Here is a 22,852-nt window from a genome sequence, read left to right on the forward strand (position 1 = left end):
TGGACTGCACCACTTTGAGAGCATGACCTGAGCTGAAACCGAGTTGGATGCTTAACTGGGCGCCACCCAGGCGGCCCCAAACTAATTGCTTTTAAGATAGTTTCTTTACAATAAAGTCTCTCTCTCTCTTTCTTTTTAAGGATGAGAAAGAGTATTATATGAAACTAAGCTGACCACATAAGAAAGTTTGAAAAGTTCTGAAGAACAATAAATAGGATGCAAAAACCCTCATCATCATGCGAATTGTTCCTGAAGGGCAACTTAGATTAAAATAGTTTATGACCATTTTTATAAATTAGTCATTTTTTAAAAACTCCATACACTTAAAGTCTGTTAATGATGCAGACTATATCACCATATGAGATCATAATGGGTGTAAGTTGTAGTGACTTAGTAAACCACTCAGGAAGGACACTTGAGAACTCTTAAGATGTACAGAAAATAATAATCAATATAAATATTATGGTTATCTTAATATTTAAAAATTAAGACTTTAGCAAAATAAGTGATATCTATGTCCTTTTCTGTAAAATGCACATTGTGTTCTTGGGGTATTTTTTGATCACTTTATTAAAAATGGAAATAGAATTAGATATTGGATTCCAACTTTGTCTTCCCATCTCTCCTGATTCTCCAATCTCTCTCTCTCCTTTCTCTTGCTCTTGTGTATAGATGGGATCAACTCTCACCCACCACTGCCCTCCTGTCCTGTCCTTCAAAGAATCCTTCCCTAGACCCTGATAACTTTCCAGTTACTTTGTCCATTCACTCTGTTCTCCATCCTTAGCAAGATTAACATTGGCCCTTAATTGTTTCCGTGGCCCAACCTGCTTGTTTTCTTTTCATGTTAGCTACCTTCTCTTTTTTTCAAACTGTATGCTGATTGCTTATAGGGTGCTCTACTTCTCTGACCATTCCTCCTCAGTCTTTTTTCCAGTTTACTTCGCTTATTCCTTAAATGATGGGACCGCCACCCCCCCCCCAATCATTCTTTGCTCTCTTTACACTAAGAGGTCTGTGAACCACCTAAAACTGAAAGCAGATTTTTGCGTTTTATGATAGGATAAAATTCTCTCCTTGCGTTAGTGTCTATAGCTTTCATCATATTCTCAAAAGGATCCCTGCCTTTTTTAACAATGTTAAGTGTCCCTGCCCTCACAGTCTCCTTAGGTTATTTCATCTTCCTCTTTGCCTAGAATCATCCTTTTTATATGCTGGCCACTCCCGAATAATTTTCAGGGGAAAAAGAGCAAAGCAAGAAAAAATAAACAAATGCTGAAGAATCAGAACAAAAAGAAATTGCACCATGAACAGTTCGTTTCTAGCTCAGCTTATTGTATCCCGTTGAGGACCAGTAGACTGAACGCTAGGCGTGGGTTGTCAGGGTCATTACTTCAGTTTGTAAGGGAAAAAAACCCCAGGAGAAACCGGGTGAAACCAAGGCTGCGTGCGCAAACACCCTGGTTGCTAGTGGCGCAGGAATAGGCGCACCCAGCTCCTAAGGTGGGGATAGGAGACTACAGGAGAGAAAACCACAGCAGCCGCGCTATCCACAGCTGCGCCGAAGCCAGCCCCGGCTCTACTTTCAGACTCCAGCCAGAAACCCCGCCCGGCACCCAGCGCGCCTTTGACCGACATCCACCTTAAGCAACCATCGTCCCGTTCACTATAAACACTCCTTACTCCTCCCGCCTATCTTTTCCCTCTTCAAGCCAATCAGAAGAGTGGGCGGGATCGTCCCTGCTGGGTTCCTTTTTTTTTTTTTTTTTTTTCTAAACGGTAGACTGCGCTGCGTTCCGGCTGGGGGAAAAACACCTCCAGAGCTAAGGGGTGGGAGCCTATGTTATGGGCACCCAGGTCGACCAATGAGATGCCCTCACCACTGAAAGGCCCGGCCGCCGAGATGGGCGGGGCACGCGTGGTGCCGAGCCAATGGCGGCGGGGCGGACGGAGGTTGAGCCGCCTTGGGTAGGGTTAGTGTGAGAGGTGCGGCGGGGGAGGTAATGATGATGGTGGCGGAGGAGGAAGGCGGGGGAGGGGGTGGTGGGCACTGAGCGGCGGCTCCCGCAGGGTTTTGTAGGGTGGGGGACGGTCGCGGGGCGACTCCGTCCGGGAGGGGGCGGGCGTGAGGCGCGCCGTCCGCCTGAGGGGCTGCAGACCCCGGCTCCCGCGAGCGCCGCGGCTGGCTCGGCTGTTCCATGTGGCTCCGGCGGGGATGGAGGAGTTGGTGGCGGCGGCGGCGGCTGCTGCTGCGGCGGCGACGGAGGAGCGGCGCTGAGGAGGGAACCGGGCCAGACTGAGCCCGACAGCGGGATTAGAGGTGTGAGGAGGGGGCGGGAGTGGACGTGCCGCGGGGTCGGGTCTTGGGGACAGGGCTGGGGTCTTCTGGCATCGCCTGGGTTGACAGGGACCGCAGGCGAGCCACCGCCTGCCACCGCTGTGGGGCAGGGGTCTGTGGGCTCTGTGCGTGAGGAAAGGAGGCTCCGGCGGACGGTTCCCTTCGAAAGGGGGAGGGAGGCACCCCACCCCGCACGGTGCACTTGCCCCGCTGGTCACTGCTTCACGCCCAGGCAGGAGTTTCCATTTCCCTCCGACTGGCAGCGAAGGCGGGGAGCCCGAGTGGCCTGGAGCCGGGACCTTGCCCTCCCTTTGCCTTGAGATTTCCCTCCACTTCCCCTTCCGACTGAACAACAGCATTCCTCCTCGCTCCTTAATTTGTTCCAAGCACATATTCTAGGACTGGAGGCTATTATTTATCAGCTGAAAAACAAAGTTTATTTTGAAATGTTCCACTCCTCCCTCTGACTGGCAGTGGACATTAAACAGCATCCCTAGACTTTCCCGCTCTGCTCGCCTTTCTGTGATGCTAGGGGGGGGAGGTAGGGCCCCGACTTGGCGTTTCTCGATTGTTGTTGATGCTGATTACCTAATGTGTTGCTCCACGTCTTCGGTGTGAATTGTAATTTCTTCCTTGATGTCTTGCACCCTTGATGTTACTGGCTTTTGAGGTTGGTGTTTTGTTTCATTGTTTGAAAAACATGCGGAGAACTGAGGTTGTCTGTTGCAGTGTTATCTAACATGGGTGGGTAGTCACTCCTCATGCTTCTCTCATATTTTTCTCTCTTTGTTTTGCTTTTCAGTCCTCCAGATTACACATCATATAGTCCCCGAGGTGGAATGGTGATGTCTCCATGAGGGAACCTCCTCTCATTCATCCTGTCATGTGTATCATACTGTTCTTGACTGGGCCATTCATCTAAGATGGGATTTACCCTATGAAACAGGGCGAAGACTTATGGACCCCAAACATCATTTCAAGTTGTAGTTGAGTTTTTTAAAGTACAGACATACATGCAAAGCTCCTTTGCTTTGGGCCCTCTGCTTTGTTAAAGCTGCTGTATTGCTAACCCAGAACTGCTCCAGTGACTGACCATCATGGCTTCAGTTTGGAAGAGACTGCAGCGTGTGGGAAAACATGCATCCAAGTTCCAGTTTGTGGCCTCCTACCAGGAGTTGATGGTTGAGTGTACCAAGAAATGGTAAGACATGTCTGGGGGTAGAGTTTACTGTGGCCTAAACTCACTGTGGCCTAAAGTCAGCTGACAGCTGACACACCTTTCTGTAGTGCACGAGTGTGTACAGGCTGGGCAGGGAACAGATTACTCTAACAAGTATTGTGGTATGCACTCTTGCTGTTGGTACCATCCCCGTGGGTTTTAATTACTGCACTTGAGTATGGCTCAAAGGAGTGTAACTCGGAGAGCTTACTAAGTACAGTAGATTTGGTCTTGAGGTCTTTCATCATTAGTGTTAGCGTAACTGATTTTTTTTTATAATTTGAAGGAGATACAGAAAATGCTATTGAATATTGTAAACATGCGTATGTATTATTGTAACATGCATTTTAATAGAGTTATAATATAGAAATCTATATTCTTGTGGGGTGGTGATAATCTATTTTATTTTGTTCTTGATTTTTCATTTGTCTTGGTTTAAAATAAATAATTTTTCGTTATTTTAATAATGGAATGCCAGTCCATAATACAACCTTAGAAATTCTTTTGTTAATATGCTTAGTCAAGCAACTGTATTTTATTTTAATTGCCTAATGGGATACATTTCTTGGCCAGACTTAAGGAAGCAATTAGTAGTTCTGGCCTACGATTTGCTTCTTTCTACTTGAGCAAAGTAAATTTAGGGCTTTCTTTTCACTGTCTTGAATGGTAAGCAAGAATTCTTATTTAGTAAGAGGAAAAGAGTTAATGTTAAGCAAATGGTCCTTTGGGTTTTGTCTTATTACAGTGTTTAAATATTATTACTGCAGAAATAAGTCCCATTTTATTGTCCACAAGGACTGTAATCTCATGTCTGTATTAGCTCTCTTTTTAACATGCTTTTTATTAGATGAAAAAAATACCTTGCTCTATTCTAGAACTCTTAAAGTATATTTGAATATTGGGAAACCAGTTTCTGAATGCTTTGCTCTTGGACTTGTTAGGAATGTTATTTTATGTGCAATTCATGAAATGCATGCACTGATTACCTACTTTACACCAGGCACTGTGGCTTTAGAATTGAATATGACATAATCCCCACCCTCAAGGAGCTCACAGTCCAGGGTAATGACAGTCATGTAAATAAATTCACTTATCATGGTACAGTAATACAAATGTGTATGATGTAGGGATTTTAATCTGTCTCCATAACTTGACGGTTGGTTATCCTTGGAAACAGTTTATTTATTTCTCTATGATTTAGTTTCCATGTCTGCGAAAGAAATAATGGTACCATTTTATAGGAAGAGTTATTGTGAAGATTAAATGAGTAATTCAATCCCCAATAAATGCCATTATCACTTACAAAGTTGGCAGTGGAGGAAATAACTCTTTAAGGGTGGAGGGGAAGGTCTTGGGGTGGCTTCCTGGGATCTGAGTTGGGTTCTGAAAGATTCATAGTAGTTGGCCAGAAAGCCAAGGGGGAAGAAATGAAGACTATTCTAGACTGAAGCAATAGCCTATGCAAAAAGTATGGAGGAATTAAATAACATGGGATGTGCTGGAAATTCAAGCAGTGCAGTTTGTTGATGGGGCTTAAAGTGTAGGATGGGGGCAGGGCAGTGGGATATGATGTTAGAGCAGCAGGCAGGATTCCAATCAAGGAAAGTTATGTGCTTGTACTATTATATGTGGCTTGGACTTTATTCTGTGGGTGATAATGAAAGGTTTTGAGCAGAAGATCCATTAGGTTTGCATTTTGGAAAAATCACTTGAATGATAGTGTGGAGTAAGGATCATAGTGAAAAGGGTGACTGGAGACAGCAACGTCTGCCTACTGTTGCGGTAGGTAAGGTGAAGGAAAAGGCTTAGACTAAGGCAGAGCACAGGAAATGGAGAGGCACACTTAGGACACAAAATGGTTAGGACTTGGGGGCTCCCTTCAGTCAGGGGTCTGGAAAGGATGGGGATGAGAGAGAGGGAAAGGCCTAGATTGACCTCCCAGGTTTCTGGTTTGGAAGACTGGGTACTTACTAACCAAACTAGGAAAAGAGGAATATCCTCATTACAAATATTTTTTAACTAGGCAGTATACTGGGAGTATCAACTTAAAGATGGTTAAATCTGAATCTTTTTTTTTTAAGGGATATAGAACATATCAGGTGATTATCTTTAGTTACAAATCAATTTCTTCCCCATAGTTTGCAATATCACTGAAATTTCTTTTCCCCTTGAGATGTAAGTTATTGTTAATATATCTCAATGTGAAAGCAAGAATGAAAATTTAATTCGATTGCAATTGAACAGATGGTTTGATCAATTTTAGGGATGACCATTATGGTATACCTGTTAAATTGAATCTTTCTGATAAAACTTTCTTTAATATTTCTTTAAATATAGAATCTTTCTTTAAAACTAGAAGCATTTGGGTGTTCTAGAATTTTCAATTTTATAGTAATAACATGGAAGATAAATTACAAGTGTTGAGAGGATAAGAAAATACATCTGGTATAGGGAAGAAGAAATAAACTTTAAGAAGAGAGAACAGATAGCATTCCATTGGTATTGTGTCTTTGGAGGTAACTTGTGAATATAGATTTCATTGCCTTTTAGAACCTTGCTACTTAAAATGTTTTCTGAGAAGCAGGAGCATTTGCAACACCTGGGACCATCTGTTAGAAGTGCTGACTCTCAGACCATGCCCTAGACCTACTGAGTTAGAATCTGCATTTTAGTAAGATCCCCAGTTTGCATACTAAAGCTTAAGAAGCAGTATTTTAAAATAATGTTTTCAACTTTCCCAAGTGTCCATTCATGACTCTAGAATAAAGTATATTCAAAATACACTGACTTCTGCATGAATTTGAAACTCAGGGAGTGAAGATGAAACTCAGGAGATTGAGGAAAGGCATAGTGTGTTGATGGAAGAGGGTCATGGGAATCAGGAAATGTTTTTCAAGGGAGAATGTGTTCTTTCTGTCATTAAGGAGAGGAGAATGTTTCCCATGTTCTTTTGCCATGGCCATAGGGTATGAGCCTGGATATGACAGATAACTGGATGAAGGTAAGGGTTTAAGGATATTTTTTTAGATCTAGGCCATGAACAAACACAGTACTTTACCTTTGATCGAAGGATGGATTCTATAGATTAGAGGCTTTGGGGCTTCTGCTTTCTCAAAGTTCTTGTCTCTGTAGCTGTGTTATGGCATTTCACCTTTGCTCTCGCTGATGGGGTGTGAGTTTCTTTAGTTCGATAGAATCCACTTCCTGATTCTTTCATGTTGTTGTGGTTCTAGAACATAGGTCAGGAACAAAAACCTGAATGACTTATTAATCTGAGAGAAGGACACTGTACTGCGAGGTTTTCTATTCCTTATCACTCCTTGATTGCCATGTTAAGGCTCTAGCAAATATGGAGATGACAGAGGTTTATATTTCCTACTCTTATTGTTGTCTCCAAGTCATTTAATTATTAATCACTTAATTGACAAAGCTGTTGGCAAGTAATGAGGCCACCGGAGATGAGTTTGCGGGAAAGAGACGGTGTGGTCCTTTTTCTTAGTTTATTTGTTACCTGGTTCTTTTATCATTTGTGGGTTTTCAGATTCTGAGAAAAGTCTTCACTCTATGAACTCTCAGGGGTTATTCAGGTATTTAAGGAAACTACTTGAAAGTTGACAAGTTTTGGTTACAATTTAGGTTGCAGAGCTCATTTCTGATAGGAGCTCCCTAATTTATGAACCATTATGTATGAGTATATATTATACTGTATGTGTATAATGTGTATGTGTCTGTATCATCTGCCTATTTGAACATATTTAATCTAGTTTTTTATATTTCATCTAGTTCTCAGTTTTAGCATTAAAAAAGTATTTAAAGTAATATAAAATTTTCCCTAAAAGGCATAAATATATTTGTTTCTGATCTTTCCATGTCATATAAGAATTCCTTTTTTAAAAAAAAATACTTAATTATAATTTATTTTAAAAACAGGTAATACAATCACATGGCTCAATATTGTAGGGGTACCAAAAGGGGTGTGTGTGTGTGTGTGTGTGTGTGTGTATCCCTGAAAGTAACTCCTCATTTTCTCTATTATTCCACACCTCTTTGCAAACTTTTTGATTCAGGATTTGAAAAGTGAAAAACATCAACAACAATAAAACCTTCCTAGTACTTAAGTTTGTGATGCTGGCCTGTTAGATAAAATATAAACTCCTTAATATGATATTCCAGGCTCTGTCTAACTGATCCCAATTTAGGTTTCCAGGTGGACATTAGAATGTTGCATGTACTCTGAGTATTACATCAGTTTATGAAGACCAAATTACATTCATAAGTACTTATCCAGATCCACTTGTTTGGATGGCTTAAGCAAGCATTCTCTATTGGCCATTTAATACAATGAGATACATCATCTTTCATGTAAATAACCTACTTTTGAAGTACATTTAAAGAATAATTGGATACAGAGTTTTTTAGGATTGTGTTTTAGGATTTTCTGGAAGGCCATTGAGTCTAGAACAAAGGGTATATGATAAAGAGGTGAGGTCTGAGAAGTAGGTAGGGATAAGTTAATGTATGGCCTTGAGGTCATGCTAAGGGCTTTTGGATTTTAAATGCATAGGAAGCAGTTGGAGAAGTTTGAGCAGGGAAGTGATATAATATGATTTACATCTCAAAAAGATTATTCTGGATAGTTTATGGAATATGAATTGTCATGAGTAAAGATGGGAGCAGGAATACTAGTTAGGAGGCTATTTCAGTAGTCCAAGTAGCAGGGAGGTAGTGGTGAAGGTGGTGAGAAATGGTCAGAAATATGCAGCTAACACACATACTACCACCACACTATACTGAGGTGTAACTTAAACTTTTTCATCCAGTAAAATACATCACTTTTAAGTGTATAGTTAAGTAGGTTTTGACAAAGGTATACACATATGTAACTGGAAACAAAGTTTTTGAAGTTATAGTTTCTAAGACAATGGTGGATTAGATAGGTGGTAAAGTGAGAGATTGCTAAACAAGCAGGTGAATGCAGTGTGAATTGCATGGAGGGGAACACCTGGAGAAGAGAAGGTTTGTTGTGAGAGGGAAATCAAGAATTGGTTTGCTTTTCTTAAAGTTTGGGACATCCAGATGGAGATCTTAATTAAGCAGTTAATTATAAGAGTCTCGAGGTCAGGGGAGAGAAGGGGTTGGAGTCTCTTTGTATATAGATAGAATATATATGACCATGGGGTGTCAAGTAGATTATGAAGGACTGAGCCTTGGGATACTTCAACATAATAGAGGTAGGGAAGAAGTGGAAGAGCCAGCAAAGACGACTGAAAAGCCGTAGTGTAAGGAGAAAAATTAGGAGAGTGTATTCTCCAAGGAACCAAGTGTACAATGTTTCAGGAAAGAGGTGCTTAACTGTGTCACATACTGTTGAGAGGCTGAGCAAGATGACAGTGGATTTGGCAGGGTGGAAAGGGCTGGTGACTTTGAGAAATGGTTTCAGTGGAGAGGTGGGGATCAAAGCATGATTAGATTGGGTTAGAGGGAAGGTGGTGAATATGGTCAGTATAGATACTTTTCATAGAGAATTTTGCTACAAACTAGAGAACTAGGTAGTAGCTAGAGAGAGACAAAGGGTCAATGTATATATTTCACACAGAAGAGATGGCAGCACATTGAAATGCTGATGGAAATAGAAAATAGGTAAAAATTAATGATGTGCTGAGAGAGGAGGTAACTTCAGGAGAAAAGTATTTGAATAAGAGAACAGGAACAGGATTTAGTACACAAGTGGAAAGGTTGAACTTAAGTAGAAGCAGGGACAATTGATTGAGGCAGATGACATGGGCAGAGAAGCAGGCTAAGTTGGTAGATTTGGTGCATGAGGGTGTGGATATTCTCTTCTCTTGGCTTCTGTTTTCTCATGGAAATAACATTAGAGGTCATCAGCCAAGGGAGAGGTGACAGAATGAGGTGTCGAAGTATTGAGGAGAGAGGAGGTATTAAATTGTCAAAACAAGAATTGACTGGGGAAATGCAGAAGGATGAGTAGTGCTGAGGACCTTCTTAAGTTTGTGGTCGTAAATTTAAAGTGAATGCAACCAGCAAGTCTGTAAATTTTAATTCAGCTCTGTTCCTTGTTTGGGTGCAGGCATAAAATAGGCAGAGTTGGATGTAACCAGGGATGTTTTTTCTTCAGAAGTGTATAACTGAGAGGAAGAAGGGCAGGGAAATTGAAAGTGAATGCACGGGACTGATTATAGTGATGAACCATGGAGTATGAGATGGGAAAGGAGGAAAATAAGGACTTGAAAGTTAGGATGGTCAATGAAAAAGTGAAGAGAACAATGATTTTGATATGTTAAAGAGGTTGAATAGTTGGTGGGGTTGGTTTACCAGAGTGAAAAGAGCTCGGAATAGAGGTAGGAGTCAGAGTGAATTGTTCATTTCTGGAGGATGTGGTTAATGGTATAATGACAAGGTAAAGGTGGTGGTCTCCTTTGGATCACATTTACTTACCAGGTTAAAAAAATAAGCACATGGGGCACCTGGCTGGCTCAGTTGGTAGAGCATGCGACTCTTCTTCTCAGTGTTATAAGTTCCAGCTCTACTTGGGTACTTAAAAATAAAATCTTAAAAAAAATTAATGAAAAAATGAACACACTTCCTCAATGTGTTTTTAATTGTGCCATATACATTAAATAGGAGTATGCCTTACTTTTTTTTAATTAAGTAGAATTTTTTCCTATATTTGAATGGGTCATCTTTTGTACTATCAGACTGTAACTCAGCTAGTTTGGGTATAACAATGGCAATTGGCGGTTGAGATGGAATGGAGGAAAAGATTTTGGGGAGTGAAAAGGTTGGCCAAGGAATTTATAGGCTGAAGTGTGGGACAGATTATCTTTGTGGCTCTTGAAGTTGCCAAGAATAATAAGAGGAAAAATGGTGTAGATAGTCAGGTGCTAAAATCTTATTGAATGAGGGGATAGGGCAGAAAGTTTTACTTTGTAGAACTTCCTGTTACAAGTAATCTGAATCTTAAACACCTTATTCCTTGAAAGGAAATAGCCGAATTATCTTTTCCATTTGATGAATTGTCAAAGGTAGATTTAATTTTAGTAGGTAATAAATTGATATGTTACTTTGTTAGTAATTTTATAAAAGTTAGTGTTTTATGGAATTATTTTTTTTTAAACTGGAATTGTTACATGTAGTATTTTGTCTAGATTTTAAATATTTATTTCATGTGAAATTCAGCTGTACAAAAGTTCAATTATAGTCGGTTTTTAAGGAAAATAGTGAAGCCCCTGAATGCTGTAATTCGATATTGTAATACTTATATCACGATTTCCTCCACACCAGATTCAGTATGCCTCTAGATTGTTGGCAAACTTTGGCCTGGTCCAAGCTGTTTCTTTTGTAAATAAAGTTTTATTGGAATTTGGCCATGTCCATTTGTTTGTAGCTGCTGTCACACTAAAATGGCAGAGTTCAATAGTTGCTACATAGACTGGGTCGCTGCAGAGTTTAAGATATTTACTATCTGTCCTTTTAAGAATGTTTACTGGCCTCTGCTCTAAATCTTAGAGTTACTTGAAGCTAGTGTTTGTGGAATCGAGAGTCTAGTACCTTTTACTCTTCACTATGCCCAACCTACAGACTTTCAGTTTAATTTGTAGTCTAACTGGGTAAGAATAGAGGAGAGCCTAGGGGCACCTGGGTGGCTCAGTCTGTTCAGTATCGGACTCTTGATCTCAGGGTGTGAGTTCAAACGCCCTCCCCCCACCCCCTCACCCCTGCTTGAACACGCATGGGGTGTGGAGCCTACTTAAACAAAACAAAACAGACCTAGAGGAGAGCCCATTGTGCCTGCCTTTCAGCCCTAGAGAAAGCAGCTTTTAATTTATTTGTTTATTTAAAATAATTAATTTATTTATTTGAGAGTAAGAGCATGAGTGGGAAGGAGGAGCAGAAGGAGAGAGAAGCAGATTCCCTGCTGAGCAGGGAGCTGTACGCGGCTCCATCCCAAGATCACTGGGATCATGACCTGAGCTGAAGGCAGATGCTTAACTGACTGAGCCACCCAGGCACCCCGAAAGAAACTTTACAATAGCTTTAAGGAACATTTATATCTGTGTATGTACAAAAATACATATTTTCTGTCTGTGCGACCTTAGACAAACTACTTAACCTCTTAGTACTGTATCTGTAAAATGGTGATGATAGTAACAGTGCTTCCAGCATAAAGTTGTTTTGACAATTAAATAATTACCTGTAAAGTGGGTAGAATAGTGCCTGATATATAGTAAGCACTCAATAAATGTTACCCATTGTAACACTTGTAAATTATTTGATTATTTAAGTGATAAGTGATGAAGAGAACTATTTAGACAATAAGGTAGAAAAAGCAAGAACACTGAAAATGTAACTGCAACATTTAAGAGTGTTAGAGAAAGACAAACTAGCACAGAAGTTTGGAGTGACCCGAGAGGTGGAAGTAAACCAGGGAGCATGCTGGCAAGAAGCACTGTGCTGAAATTAACCAAGTTTTGGCAGTACTTTGGCTTTTGGGGAAAGGGACGGACGACATATTATTGCTTCTGGAGATTAGTCATTCATATGGTTTTATAACTTTGTTTACTTTTTAATCACTTCAAGTAAGTAAGTTGGTTAAGGAGACTAATTGAATTCTTCCAAAATAGAATTTATTTGCTAGCATTTGTGTGTGTATCCTAAGGTGACTATATATGATATTTATGATACATTTCTTTCTTTTTTTTTTTTTTAAAGATTTTATTTATTTATTTGACAGAGAGAGATCACAAGCAGGCAGAGAGGCAGGCAGAGAGAGAGGAGGAAGCAGGCTCCCTACTGAGCAGAGAGCCCGATGCGGGCCTCGATCCCAGGACCCTGAGATCGTGACCTGAGCCGAAGGCAGCGGCTTAACCCACTGAGCCACCCAGGCGCCCTATGATACATTTCTTTATGACAATTTTTTATAAACAATTTTTTCCTATCATGATTTTTTTTTTTAATGAACCCATTTAGTACATTATATCTTTCAGTAATGTGAAATTCCCTTTCTTTAATTTGGTATCAAGTTTTGGTGTATGTATTTTAAAGGTTGATTTTTTTAAAATGAAATTTTAAGGGATTATGTGAAGAGATTCTACTCTTATAATGTAGGTTAGTTTGATGTTAGTTTTGCAACTAGATGCTCAGGGACTTTAGGCATCTTTAGAAATGTGCTATTGATGTATCAAATGTGTTTGTTCTAATTTTGTGGGAAATTTCAACAAAAGAGCCACTGAAGTAGTTTACTGCATGATATAAAAATAGTCCAATGTTCTGAAGAAAAGTTGCACAAGCTTTTTCAATTGAATGCTCAATAGGGATGTTCATATAGAATTACAACAGGATGTTCGTTTATGTTTGTCTTATTTAATCGCTGTTATAGTGATATTTTTAGGCAGCTTTGTTAACTGGTACTTAAAGATTTTCTTTAGTAAATTTGTTCTATTAAAATATTTCTTTTTGTTATTAACCCCAGTGTTGTTATTTTAAAAGTACTTTTTAAATGAGAAAACACTTAAAAAGTTGACTTTAAAGCTCAGTTAACAGTAAAAACATTGACTTTAATCAAAGAAGTTATCACTTTAAAAGTTGATACTCTGCCTATGTCCAAAAGAGTTTGTCCACTTAAGAATTTAAAATAACATTATGTTGACTAATTTAGGTATATAAATAGAACAGAGATAGTCTTAGAGGAGCAGAGAGTGCATGTTACTAGATACTTAGAAGGAGTTACCACTGGACACGGGACTTGGTTCTGAGTTTACTGGCAGCTGAGGCAAAAAGGGAAGCACATTGGCTCAGGTAAATTTCTTCTGGCTAAAGAAAATATCCAAATTTTTTTGCAGAGACTTTTCTTAGGACTAATTCAAAGAGGACTTTTATTGTGAGGAAAGAAAAAGTTTGACATTGGATAAAGTCTCCAACTATAAAAGACTCAGACTGTAAAATTGGATAAAGTTTACCTAGTTTTCTGATCATCTTATTTGTTTATTTATTTAAGATTTTATTTTTTTATTTGACAGACAGAGATCACAAGTAGGCAGAGAGGAAGGCAGAGAGAGAGAGGAAAGACCAGAGAGCCTGATCCAGGGCTCTAACCCAGGACCCTGAGATCATGACTTGAGCCTATGTCAGAAGCTTAGCCTACTGAGCCACCCAGGTGCCCCGATCATCTAATTTAAATCAGAGGTACAACTTGGATAATCTAGAAGAATGGGTATTTAACATAAATCAAATTCTGTGCTTTCTAGTACAGAAGCAAGTAACCACATGTGGCTATTCTCATCTAAACTTAAATTACCTTAAATTAGATGAAATTAAGAATTTAGTGTTTCAGTCTCATTAGTCACACACACTACAAGTGTCACTAGCAACATGTGGTTAGGGGCTACTCTCCTGGACAGTGCAAACATGGATCATTTCCATCATCATGAAAAGTTTTACTGGTCAGTGTTGGTTTAGTTATCTCCTCTTAGACTAGCTGATGTCAGAATCTTTGGAGTACTCTGCAGATGTAGAGATTTCCATGTCCATTAGAAAGCCTGAGCTTGTAGGTGTGGAATGGTGCTGGCAATTCTGTCATTTTAGAAGTCCCCTGATCATTTAAACTCCTTCATCAAGCCAGGTTTTTGAACTATTGTATATGATTCTTTCTCTTGTATCAGTCTGAGGTACGGCTTTGGTGGGTGCTGCATGGCAATTCCTATTAGTACTCAAGAAACATTTATTGAATTGAAAATTTGAATTCAATTTTGTTTCTTTTTTTTCCAGCCATTTTTGTAATACGTGTGTATGCATATATGTTACAAGTGAGAGTAATGTAGGTTTAGCTATGTCACATATAAAACTATCAAATTAGTATAAACATTTGAACAGGTTTATTCGTTCATTTAAAAAAAGAGAAGTTTGTTCTTGTCCATAGAAGCAAGCACTGTTGGGGGATAGTTAAAAATAAAAATACAATAATTTTTGTTTTGTTTTGTTTTTTTAAAGTTTTGAAACTGCTCAAGTGTTTGCACTCTTGTTATACTTCCAGGCAACATTTCTGGGTCTGCGGATTTTTTTTTTCTCTGAGGCATACCTTTTTTCTCCCTCCAGTTTTTTTGTTGCTGCTTCCTTGGTGGCATCCTTTGTTGTCTTTTGCCAAAGTCATGGTTCCCAAACTGCACTGTGGAGCCTTAAAGGCACTGGAGAGAACTCTATAGGTATGTCAAAGGATGCTTAAAAATTTTGAGGGAAATACGGCAACATCTTTTGGAAACCACACAAACTACTAGCTTGAGGTAGTTCATTTTCAAAATTAGATTGCTATATTCCTTTCATTGATAGCATATTTTTACAAAGCTGAGTTTTGGCAGTTGCTATTTTGAAGAGCAAGTACCATGTGAAAATATATATGGAACAGGGAAGGAGGAAGGCAGTGTCCCCTGAGATTTGAGAAGCTATGCAGTGCCCAGCATAGATGCCAAGTTGTTAGGATATACATTCTTCTTAAGTTGTTTGGACCTTTAGCCTGTGGAAAAAGGTCCACAAGGTTATTGACACATTAAAGGCTTTGTAAACCCAGAAAGCTTGGGAACCTGTGTTATAGGCTTTTATGATAGCCCTTAACACTTTCCTCGCCCCTTCTGATCCTTTGTTTCTGTTATTGCTGTGGTTATACTCCTAAAGGGAACCTTCCAGATTTCCCGTTTGTTTAGAATACTGTTAATATGGTAATTTTAATCTTTTAAAACTACCCTTATTTTATTTTACTAGTGTTTTTCCAATCATTCCAAAATCTTGTTATCCCACAAAACAGTTTCCTTGTTATCTTTCATTCTTTTCTCTCTCCCTCCAAAAATCATTAAATGCAATGAGTATGTAGTAATACGATATCTCAAAATAACTTAATTGAAACTGAGTTTGTTCATGCAATAAGTCAGTTTAGAAATTGAGTTTAATGGTTCAGCTATAAATTGAAGTGTGCTCTAATTTACAGAATAATCTTTTAAAAATTGGTTAATTCATTTATTTTAAAAATCTTTTTATTAAAATTATTTTAGGTTTACAGAAGAGTTGCAAAGATAGTACAGAGAATTCCTGTATACTCTTGACCCAGCTTCCTTTGGATAAAATTAGGGTAAATAAATTTACCATGGCCATTTATCAAAACTAAGAGATTAATGTTAATGCACTACTGTTAGGCCAAACTACAGACTTATTTGGATTTCACTAGTTTTTCCACTAATAATCTTTTTTTGTTTGAGGATATAATCCAGGATACCATACGGCATTTAGTTGTCACATCTTAGCCTCTCTAATCTATGGCAGTTTATCAGCCTTTCCTTGGTTTTCATGACTTTAATAGTTTTGAAGAGTGCTGAATAGTATTTTGTAGAATGTCCCTCAAATTGGGTTTGATATTTTTCTAATGATTACCCTGGATTATGGACTTGGGGAAGATGCCACAGACGTGAAGTGCCCTCATCACATCGTATCAGAGGGCACATGGTAGCAGTGTGAGTTATTTTTGGTGGTGGTCATTTTGATCATGTGGTTAAGGTAGTCTGACAGATTTCTCAGTGCAGGTTACTGGTTTTGCTTTTTCTTTCTTTCTTTTTTTTTTTTGAGGTTTTATTTATTTGAGAGAGAGAGAGGGCACCGGCAGGGGGAGCAGCAGGCTGAGGGAGAGGGAGAAGCAGGCTCCCCGAGGAGCAGGGAATCCCATGTGGGGCTCGATCCCAGGACCCTAGGATCGTGACCTGATTAGGGTAAATAAATTTACCCTAATAAAGGTAGGGTAATGTATAGGCAGTCACCCAATCAACTGAACCATGCAGGTGCCCCTGTTTATTCTTTTCTATACTCAACTTGTTAGCAGCTAGTCACTAAGTCCAACATACACTCATGGAGGGGGGAGTTCAGTTCCATATACTGGAGGGAGGAGTATCAAAGAATTTGTGGACATATGTTCAAGTCACCATAGAAGTAATAAATTTTGGAGGGGAGATAACTTTAGGTTGTGTAAATATCCTGTTTTTCTTTCAAGTTTCTACCACTGATTTTAAATTCTTTGGTAGATTTTGGCTGCAGCAATTATTACTGTATTTTAATGATGATTTTCTGTTTCTTTATTCCTCTCACATTATTTGGAATTCCATTAGGAAGATTCGACCTTTCTCATTTATTCACTGAGGTTATTTGTAAATAACCTTTTGATATAGGTACCATCTTTGGTACTAAGGTTCTAACAGGAGGTATATTATGGAATCATTATTTCTATTTAAAAAAGAGTAGTGATTTTGAAATAATTTCAGATTTATAGGAAAGTTGCAAAAGTAGTACAAAGAATTGCCATATACCTTTTTTTTTTTCTTTTTCTTGACAGACAGAGATCACAAGTAGGCAGAGAGGCAGGCAGAGAGAGAGGGGGAAGCAAGCTCCCCGCTGAGCGGAGAGCCTGATGCAGGGCTCAATCCCAGGACCCTGGGATCAATGACCTAAGCCAAAGGCATATGCTTTAACCCACTGAGCCACCCAGGCGCCCTTGCTATATACCTTTCACCAAGATTCCCCAAGTGGTGACTTTTATCATATATGCTTTATCATTTTCTTTTGCTCTCTATGTCACTTTTTTCTTAACATTACCCATGACGCCCCCTTACCTGTAAACACTTAAGTGTGTATTTTTTGAAAACAGGGATATTTTCCTAGGTAACTGTAGTTCAGTTTATCAAAGCAGGAAATTAACATTGATACAGTACTGTTCCTTAATCTATAGATCTAATTCATTTTTCTCTAGTTATGCTAATAATTTCATTTCTAGCAAAAAGGTACTTAAAAACAAAAAATCAGTATCTGGTCCAGGGTCATATGTTTCATTTAACTGTTCTATCTCTTCACTCCCTTTTAACCTGATAGAGTTCTTTGGTCTTTCTTTGTTTTTCATGACCTTGATAGTTTTGGAGAGTGTTCCTCAATTTCAGTTAGTCTGTTGTTTCCTCATGAATAGGTTCAGATTATGAATTTCTGGCAGGAATACCAAAGTGATTCTATACTCACTGCATCTATACTCACTGCATCATATAAATGTATGTATATGTATGTAAATATCCTATTCTTTATCAAAAACTTTTCCATTATTTTTAGCATTCAGTGTGGTTATATTTTTAATTCAAAACACAGCTTTATTTCTTTTTATTGTGTTTTGCTTTAGAAAATACTTCTCCATTCTCATTGAATTAATTAACTTAAAAGTTAATGAAATTGTAATGTGATTTCCCAAGTAAGAACTAGTTTTTTAAAAAGTATATTTCCTTGGGGCGCCTGGGTGGCTTAGTGGGTTAAAGCCTCTGCCTTCGGCTCTGGTCATGATCCCAGGGTCCTAGGATTGAGCCCTGTATCGGGCTCTTGGCTCAGCAGGGAGCCTGCTTCCTCCTCTCTCTCTGCCTCCTTGTAATCTCTGTCTGTCAAATAAATAAATAAATAAATCTTAAAGGAAAAAAAAAGTATATTTCCTTGGCGCACTTGGGTGGCTCAGTTCGTTAAGTGTCTGACTGTTGATTTCAGCTCAGGTCATGATCTCAGGGTTGTGAGATCAAGCTCTGTATAGGGCTTTGTGCTGGGCATGGAGCCTGCTTGAGATTCTCTCTCACCTTGCTCTTGTTCTTAAGAAAGAAAAAAAAAATAGTGTATTTCTTCCATCTCATCTATCATGTTCCCACCTCTGGATCCTTTTCCCTTTGTTCCACCCAACACCTGACTGTAACTAGTTTCATTATTCTGGGTGGTCCTCCTCCCCTCCTCCTTTTCCTCATTTATTGTGATATAATTCATGTACTATACAGTTCACCCTGAGTGTTCAATTCAGTGGTTTTAGTGTATTCCTAACCACCATCATGTGATATCTAAGTTTTGAACATTTTCATTACCCCCAAAAGAAACCCGTACTTGTTAGCAGTCACTCCCTATTCTTCTGGAACTCCTCTCCCCTCTTATTCCTTTTCCACCTGCCCTGGACTCCTACTCTACCTCCGCTCTGGGAACCCCTAATCTACCTTCTGCCTCTCTCTGTTTGCCTACTGAAGACATTTCGTATAAATGGAGTCTTACTATATGGTGATTAGTGACTGGTTTCTTTCACTTAGAATAATTTCAGGGTTCATCCATGTATATCATGTATCAATAGTTTGTTCCTTTTTATTACTGAAAATATTGTATTGTATGATTACTGCATTTTATTTATCCTAAATGATTATTTGAATTGTTTATATTTTTTGGCTATTATTAATAATGTTGATATGAATATTTGTGCCTATACACCTAGAAGTGGTACTGCTGGGTCATGTGGTAATTTTGTTTAACTTCTTGAGGAGTTGCTAAGTTATTTTGCAACATGGCTACATCTTTTTATATTCCCACCAGCAGTTTATGAGGGCTCTGGTTCTTTATCCTCACCAACACATCTTTTGTCTGTTTTATTTTAGCCATCCTAGTAGGTATACAGTGCTATATCATTGTGGTTTTCATTTACATTTCTCTAATTGCTGGATGATGTTTAGCACAATCTTTTCCTGTGTTTATTGGACACACATATATATATATATATATGTATATATATATAAAATGTATGTATATATAAAAATGTATGTGTGTGTGTGTATATATATATATATATAAAGGGGGCAAAAAAACCCCATATATATATATATGGGTTTTTTTTTTGCCCCCCCCCTTTTTTTTTTCTTGTGAGAGAGAGAGAGTGAGGGTGAGTGGGTAGGGAGAGGGGGAGAGAGAATCTCATGGAGGCCCCATGCCCATTGTGGATCCCGACATGGGGCTTGATCTCATGACCCTGAGATCATGACCTGAGGTGAAATCAAGAGTCAGAACTTAACTGAGTCACCCAAGTGACTCTCTTTTGCCCATTTTTAATTGGGTTATTTATCTTTTTAGCATTGCATTATTTATGTATACCTACATTCGTTATGTATCTTACATAGGACTCTTAATCAGTATGTGATTTGTGAACATTTTCTTTCATTCCATGAGTTGGTGAATGTCTTTGCTTTCTTGATGATGTCTTTTTGTGCACAAATGGTTTTAAATTTCATGGAGTCTGAATAAACTATTTTTTATATTTTTATTTGTGCTTTAAATTGTACCTTATAATGTACTTTAAGTTAATTTTTGGTTTTGGTGGCCAGAAGGGGTCCAACTTCATTATTTGCATATAAATGTCCAGTTCTAACATCATTTGTTGAGTTTGGGTATATTTTTCCTGTTTCTTTTTGCACAAATGATCACGTACATGTACTTTACCCTTTATTTCTTCTTTCTTACATAAAAAAATGTAAGAGATAAGAAAATACTGTTGGTACTCTTCCACTCTGCTTTTCACTTAACAGTAAATCTTGGAAATCATTCCATACCATTTCATAGAGATGACCTTCATCCAGTATTAGTACATTATTATTATCAAAAGTTCATAGTTTACCTTGTTTTCACTCTCTATGTTATGCCCCATATGGGTTTTGACAAGTATAAAATGACATGATTCCACCATTACACTGTCATACAGAATAGTTGGATTGCCCTAAAACCCACCCTGTACTCCACCTATTCATTCCTCTGTCCCTTTTCCTGAATGCCTGGCAACCACTAATCTTAGCCTTTTCCAGAATATCATATAGTTGAAATCATACTATATGTAGCCATTTCAAAGTTGGGTTCTTTCACTTAGCAAAATGCACTGAAAGTTTCTCTGTATCTTTTTGTGCCTTGTTAGCTAATGTCTTTTTTCTACTAAGTAATATTCCATTGTATGGATGTACCAGAGTTTGTTTATCTATTCTTCTATTGAAGGACGTCTTGGTTGCTTCTGAGTTTTGGTAATTATGAATAAACCTTGCTAGAAACATCTGTGTACAGGTTTTTGTGTGGAACCTAAGTTTTTGACTCATTTGGGTAAATACCAAGGAGCACAATTTCTGTGTCATGGTAAGAGTATGATTAGTTTTATAAGAGACTGCTGAACTGTTTTCCAAAATGTCTGTATCCTTTTGCATTCCCACCACAATGAATGAGAGTTCCTTTTGCTCTACATCCTCATCTGGATTTGATGTTGTCAGCACTTTGAATCTTCACTATTATAATAGGTGTGTAGTGGTATCTTGTGGTTTTAATTTACAGTTTTCTAGTGACATATGATTTTGAGCACCTTTTTATATGCTTACTTGCCAGGTCCTAAAGATAGGTGGTGGTCGTCTTCTGACTTTGTGGTTGTCTTTCAGTAATGTGTTGGCTCTTTGGAGTTTTTTGCCTCTTCATATAAACTTTAGAATCTGACTATTGGCATCCACAAAATAACTTGCTTGGGTTTTTGATTGGGAGTGTATTGAACTTAGATTAAGTTGGGAAGGACTGAGATCTTGGCATTATTGAGTCTTCTTACCCATGCACAGAGAATCTCTCAATTTATTTAGGTCTGCTTTGATTTTTATTGGGGGGGTAGTGGAAGGGCTAGAAGGAGAGGGAGAGAATCTTAAGCCTCCATGCCCAGTGATCTCATAAACCTGAGATCATGACCTGAGCTGAAATCAAGAGTTGGGCATTTAACTGACTGAGAACCCCAGGCTCCCCTTCTTTGATTTCTTTTTATAAGAATTTTATAGATTTCCTTACAGATCTTGTGTATATGCATTTTATTAGATTTATACCTAGGTTATTATTTTAGTGCTGGTGGCGTAAATGGTGTTACATTTCATACTCTAGTTATTCATTGCTGATATATAATAAAATGGTTGATTTCTGTGTATTAGCCTTATATCTCGCAACCTTGGTATGATTCCTTATTTGTTTTAGGATTTTTTAGTTGATTCTTTGGGATTTTTTATATAGACAGTCATGTCATGTGTGAACAAAGACAGTTTTGTTTCTTCTTTCCCAACCTGTATACTTTTTATTTCCCTTTCTTACCTCGCTACATTAGTTAGAACTTCTAGCATAATTTGAATAGGAGTGGTGAGATTGGACATCCTTGCTTCATTCTTGCTTGTAGTGGGAAAGTATATAGTTTCTCACCATTAAGTATGGTGTTAGCTCTAGGTTTTTGTAGATAGGATTCTTACCAAGTTGAGGAAGTTCCCCTCTATTTGTAGTTGGCTGAAAGTTTTTATCATGCACGATCGTTGGATTTTGTTAGACGCTTTTTCTGCATATAATAATATGATTATATGATTTTTCTTCCTTAGTCGGTTGCTACAATAAATTACATTAATTGATTTTCAAATGTTGAAAGCCTTGTATGCATAGAATAAGTTCTACTTGGTTATAGTGTATAGTATTTTTTAAACACATTATTGGATTTGATTTGCTTTTATTTTCTTGAGGATTTTTGCATCTATGTTCATGAGAAATACTAGTCTGTAGTTTTCCTTTCTTATAATATCTTTGTCTGGTTTGGGTATTAGGGTAATGCAGGCCTTTAGATGAATTAGTATTTTCTCTGCTTCAGTTTTTTGGAAATATTGTCTAGGGAGTTAATCTAGTATAATTTCTTCCCTAAATGTTCGGTAAAATTCATCTGTCCTTCCTGTTTTAGAAGGCTGTTAATTGTTAATTCAGTTTCTTGAATAGCTATAGGACTTTTCAGGTTATTTCTCATTGCAGGGGATTTGGTAGATTGTGTTTTTCAAGGCATTGGTCCAGTTTATCTAGGTTATCAAATTTGTGGGCATGGAGTTGTACATAATACTTCCTTATCACCTTTTTAATGTGCCCAGAATCAGCAGTGTTGACCCCACTTTCATTTCTGATATTAACAATTTGTATTTTTTCTTTGTTTTTTGTTAACCTGGCCAGAAATTTATCAATTGTATTGCTCTCTTCAAAGAACCCACTTTTGGTTTTGATTGGTAACCTGTTACCAGTTTCATTGATTTCTGCCCTAATTTTTATTCTTTCCTTCTACATAGTTTATATTTTATTTGCCCTTTTCCAGTCTCCTAAACTGGAAGCCTAGATTATTGATTTCTTCTTTTCTAATATATGCAGTCAGTCTAAATATCCTTATAAGCACTGCTTTTTGCTGGATCCTACAGCTTTCAATATAAATTGTATTTCCTTTTTTTATTCATTCAAATATTTTAAATTTCTCTTGAGACTTCTTTGACTCATGTGTCATTTAGAAGTGTTTTTCATTTCCAAGTATTTTGGAGTTTTCCTGTCATCTTTCTGGTATTTATTTCTAGTTTAATTCCTTTGTGTGTATGAGGGTACTTTGTATGATTTCAATTCTT

At 38.1% G+C, this 22,852-nt stretch overlaps 1 protein-coding gene across 7 annotated transcripts in view; it reads left to right on the forward strand.

Annotated features, from left to right (window-relative positions):
* The window catches only part of EHBP1 (EH domain binding protein 1), a 442,694-nt gene that overhangs the window by 88,797 nt on the left and 331,045 nt on the right, over nt 1-22,852 (forward strand). For 6 of the 7 annotated variants that reach the window (XM_044264063.1, XM_044264066.1, XM_044264064.1 and 3 more), the window contains one exon: nt 3,141-3,539. In XM_044264063.1, coding sequence (XP_044119998.1) covers nt 3,436-3,539 — 104 coding nt within the window. In that variant the 5' untranslated portion in view covers nt 3,141-3,435. Of the gene's footprint in view, nt 1-2,223; nt 2,321-3,140; nt 3,540-22,852 lie in introns of those variants that run through there. The other variant, XM_044264061.1, reaches the window with a different exon arrangement.

This window comes from Neovison vison, chromosome 8 (genome assembly GCF_020171115.1).
Source record: "Neovison vison isolate M4711 chromosome 8, ASM_NN_V1, whole genome shotgun sequence".
Taxonomy (NCBI): Eukaryota; Metazoa; Chordata; class Mammalia; order Carnivora; family Mustelidae; genus Neogale; species Neogale vison.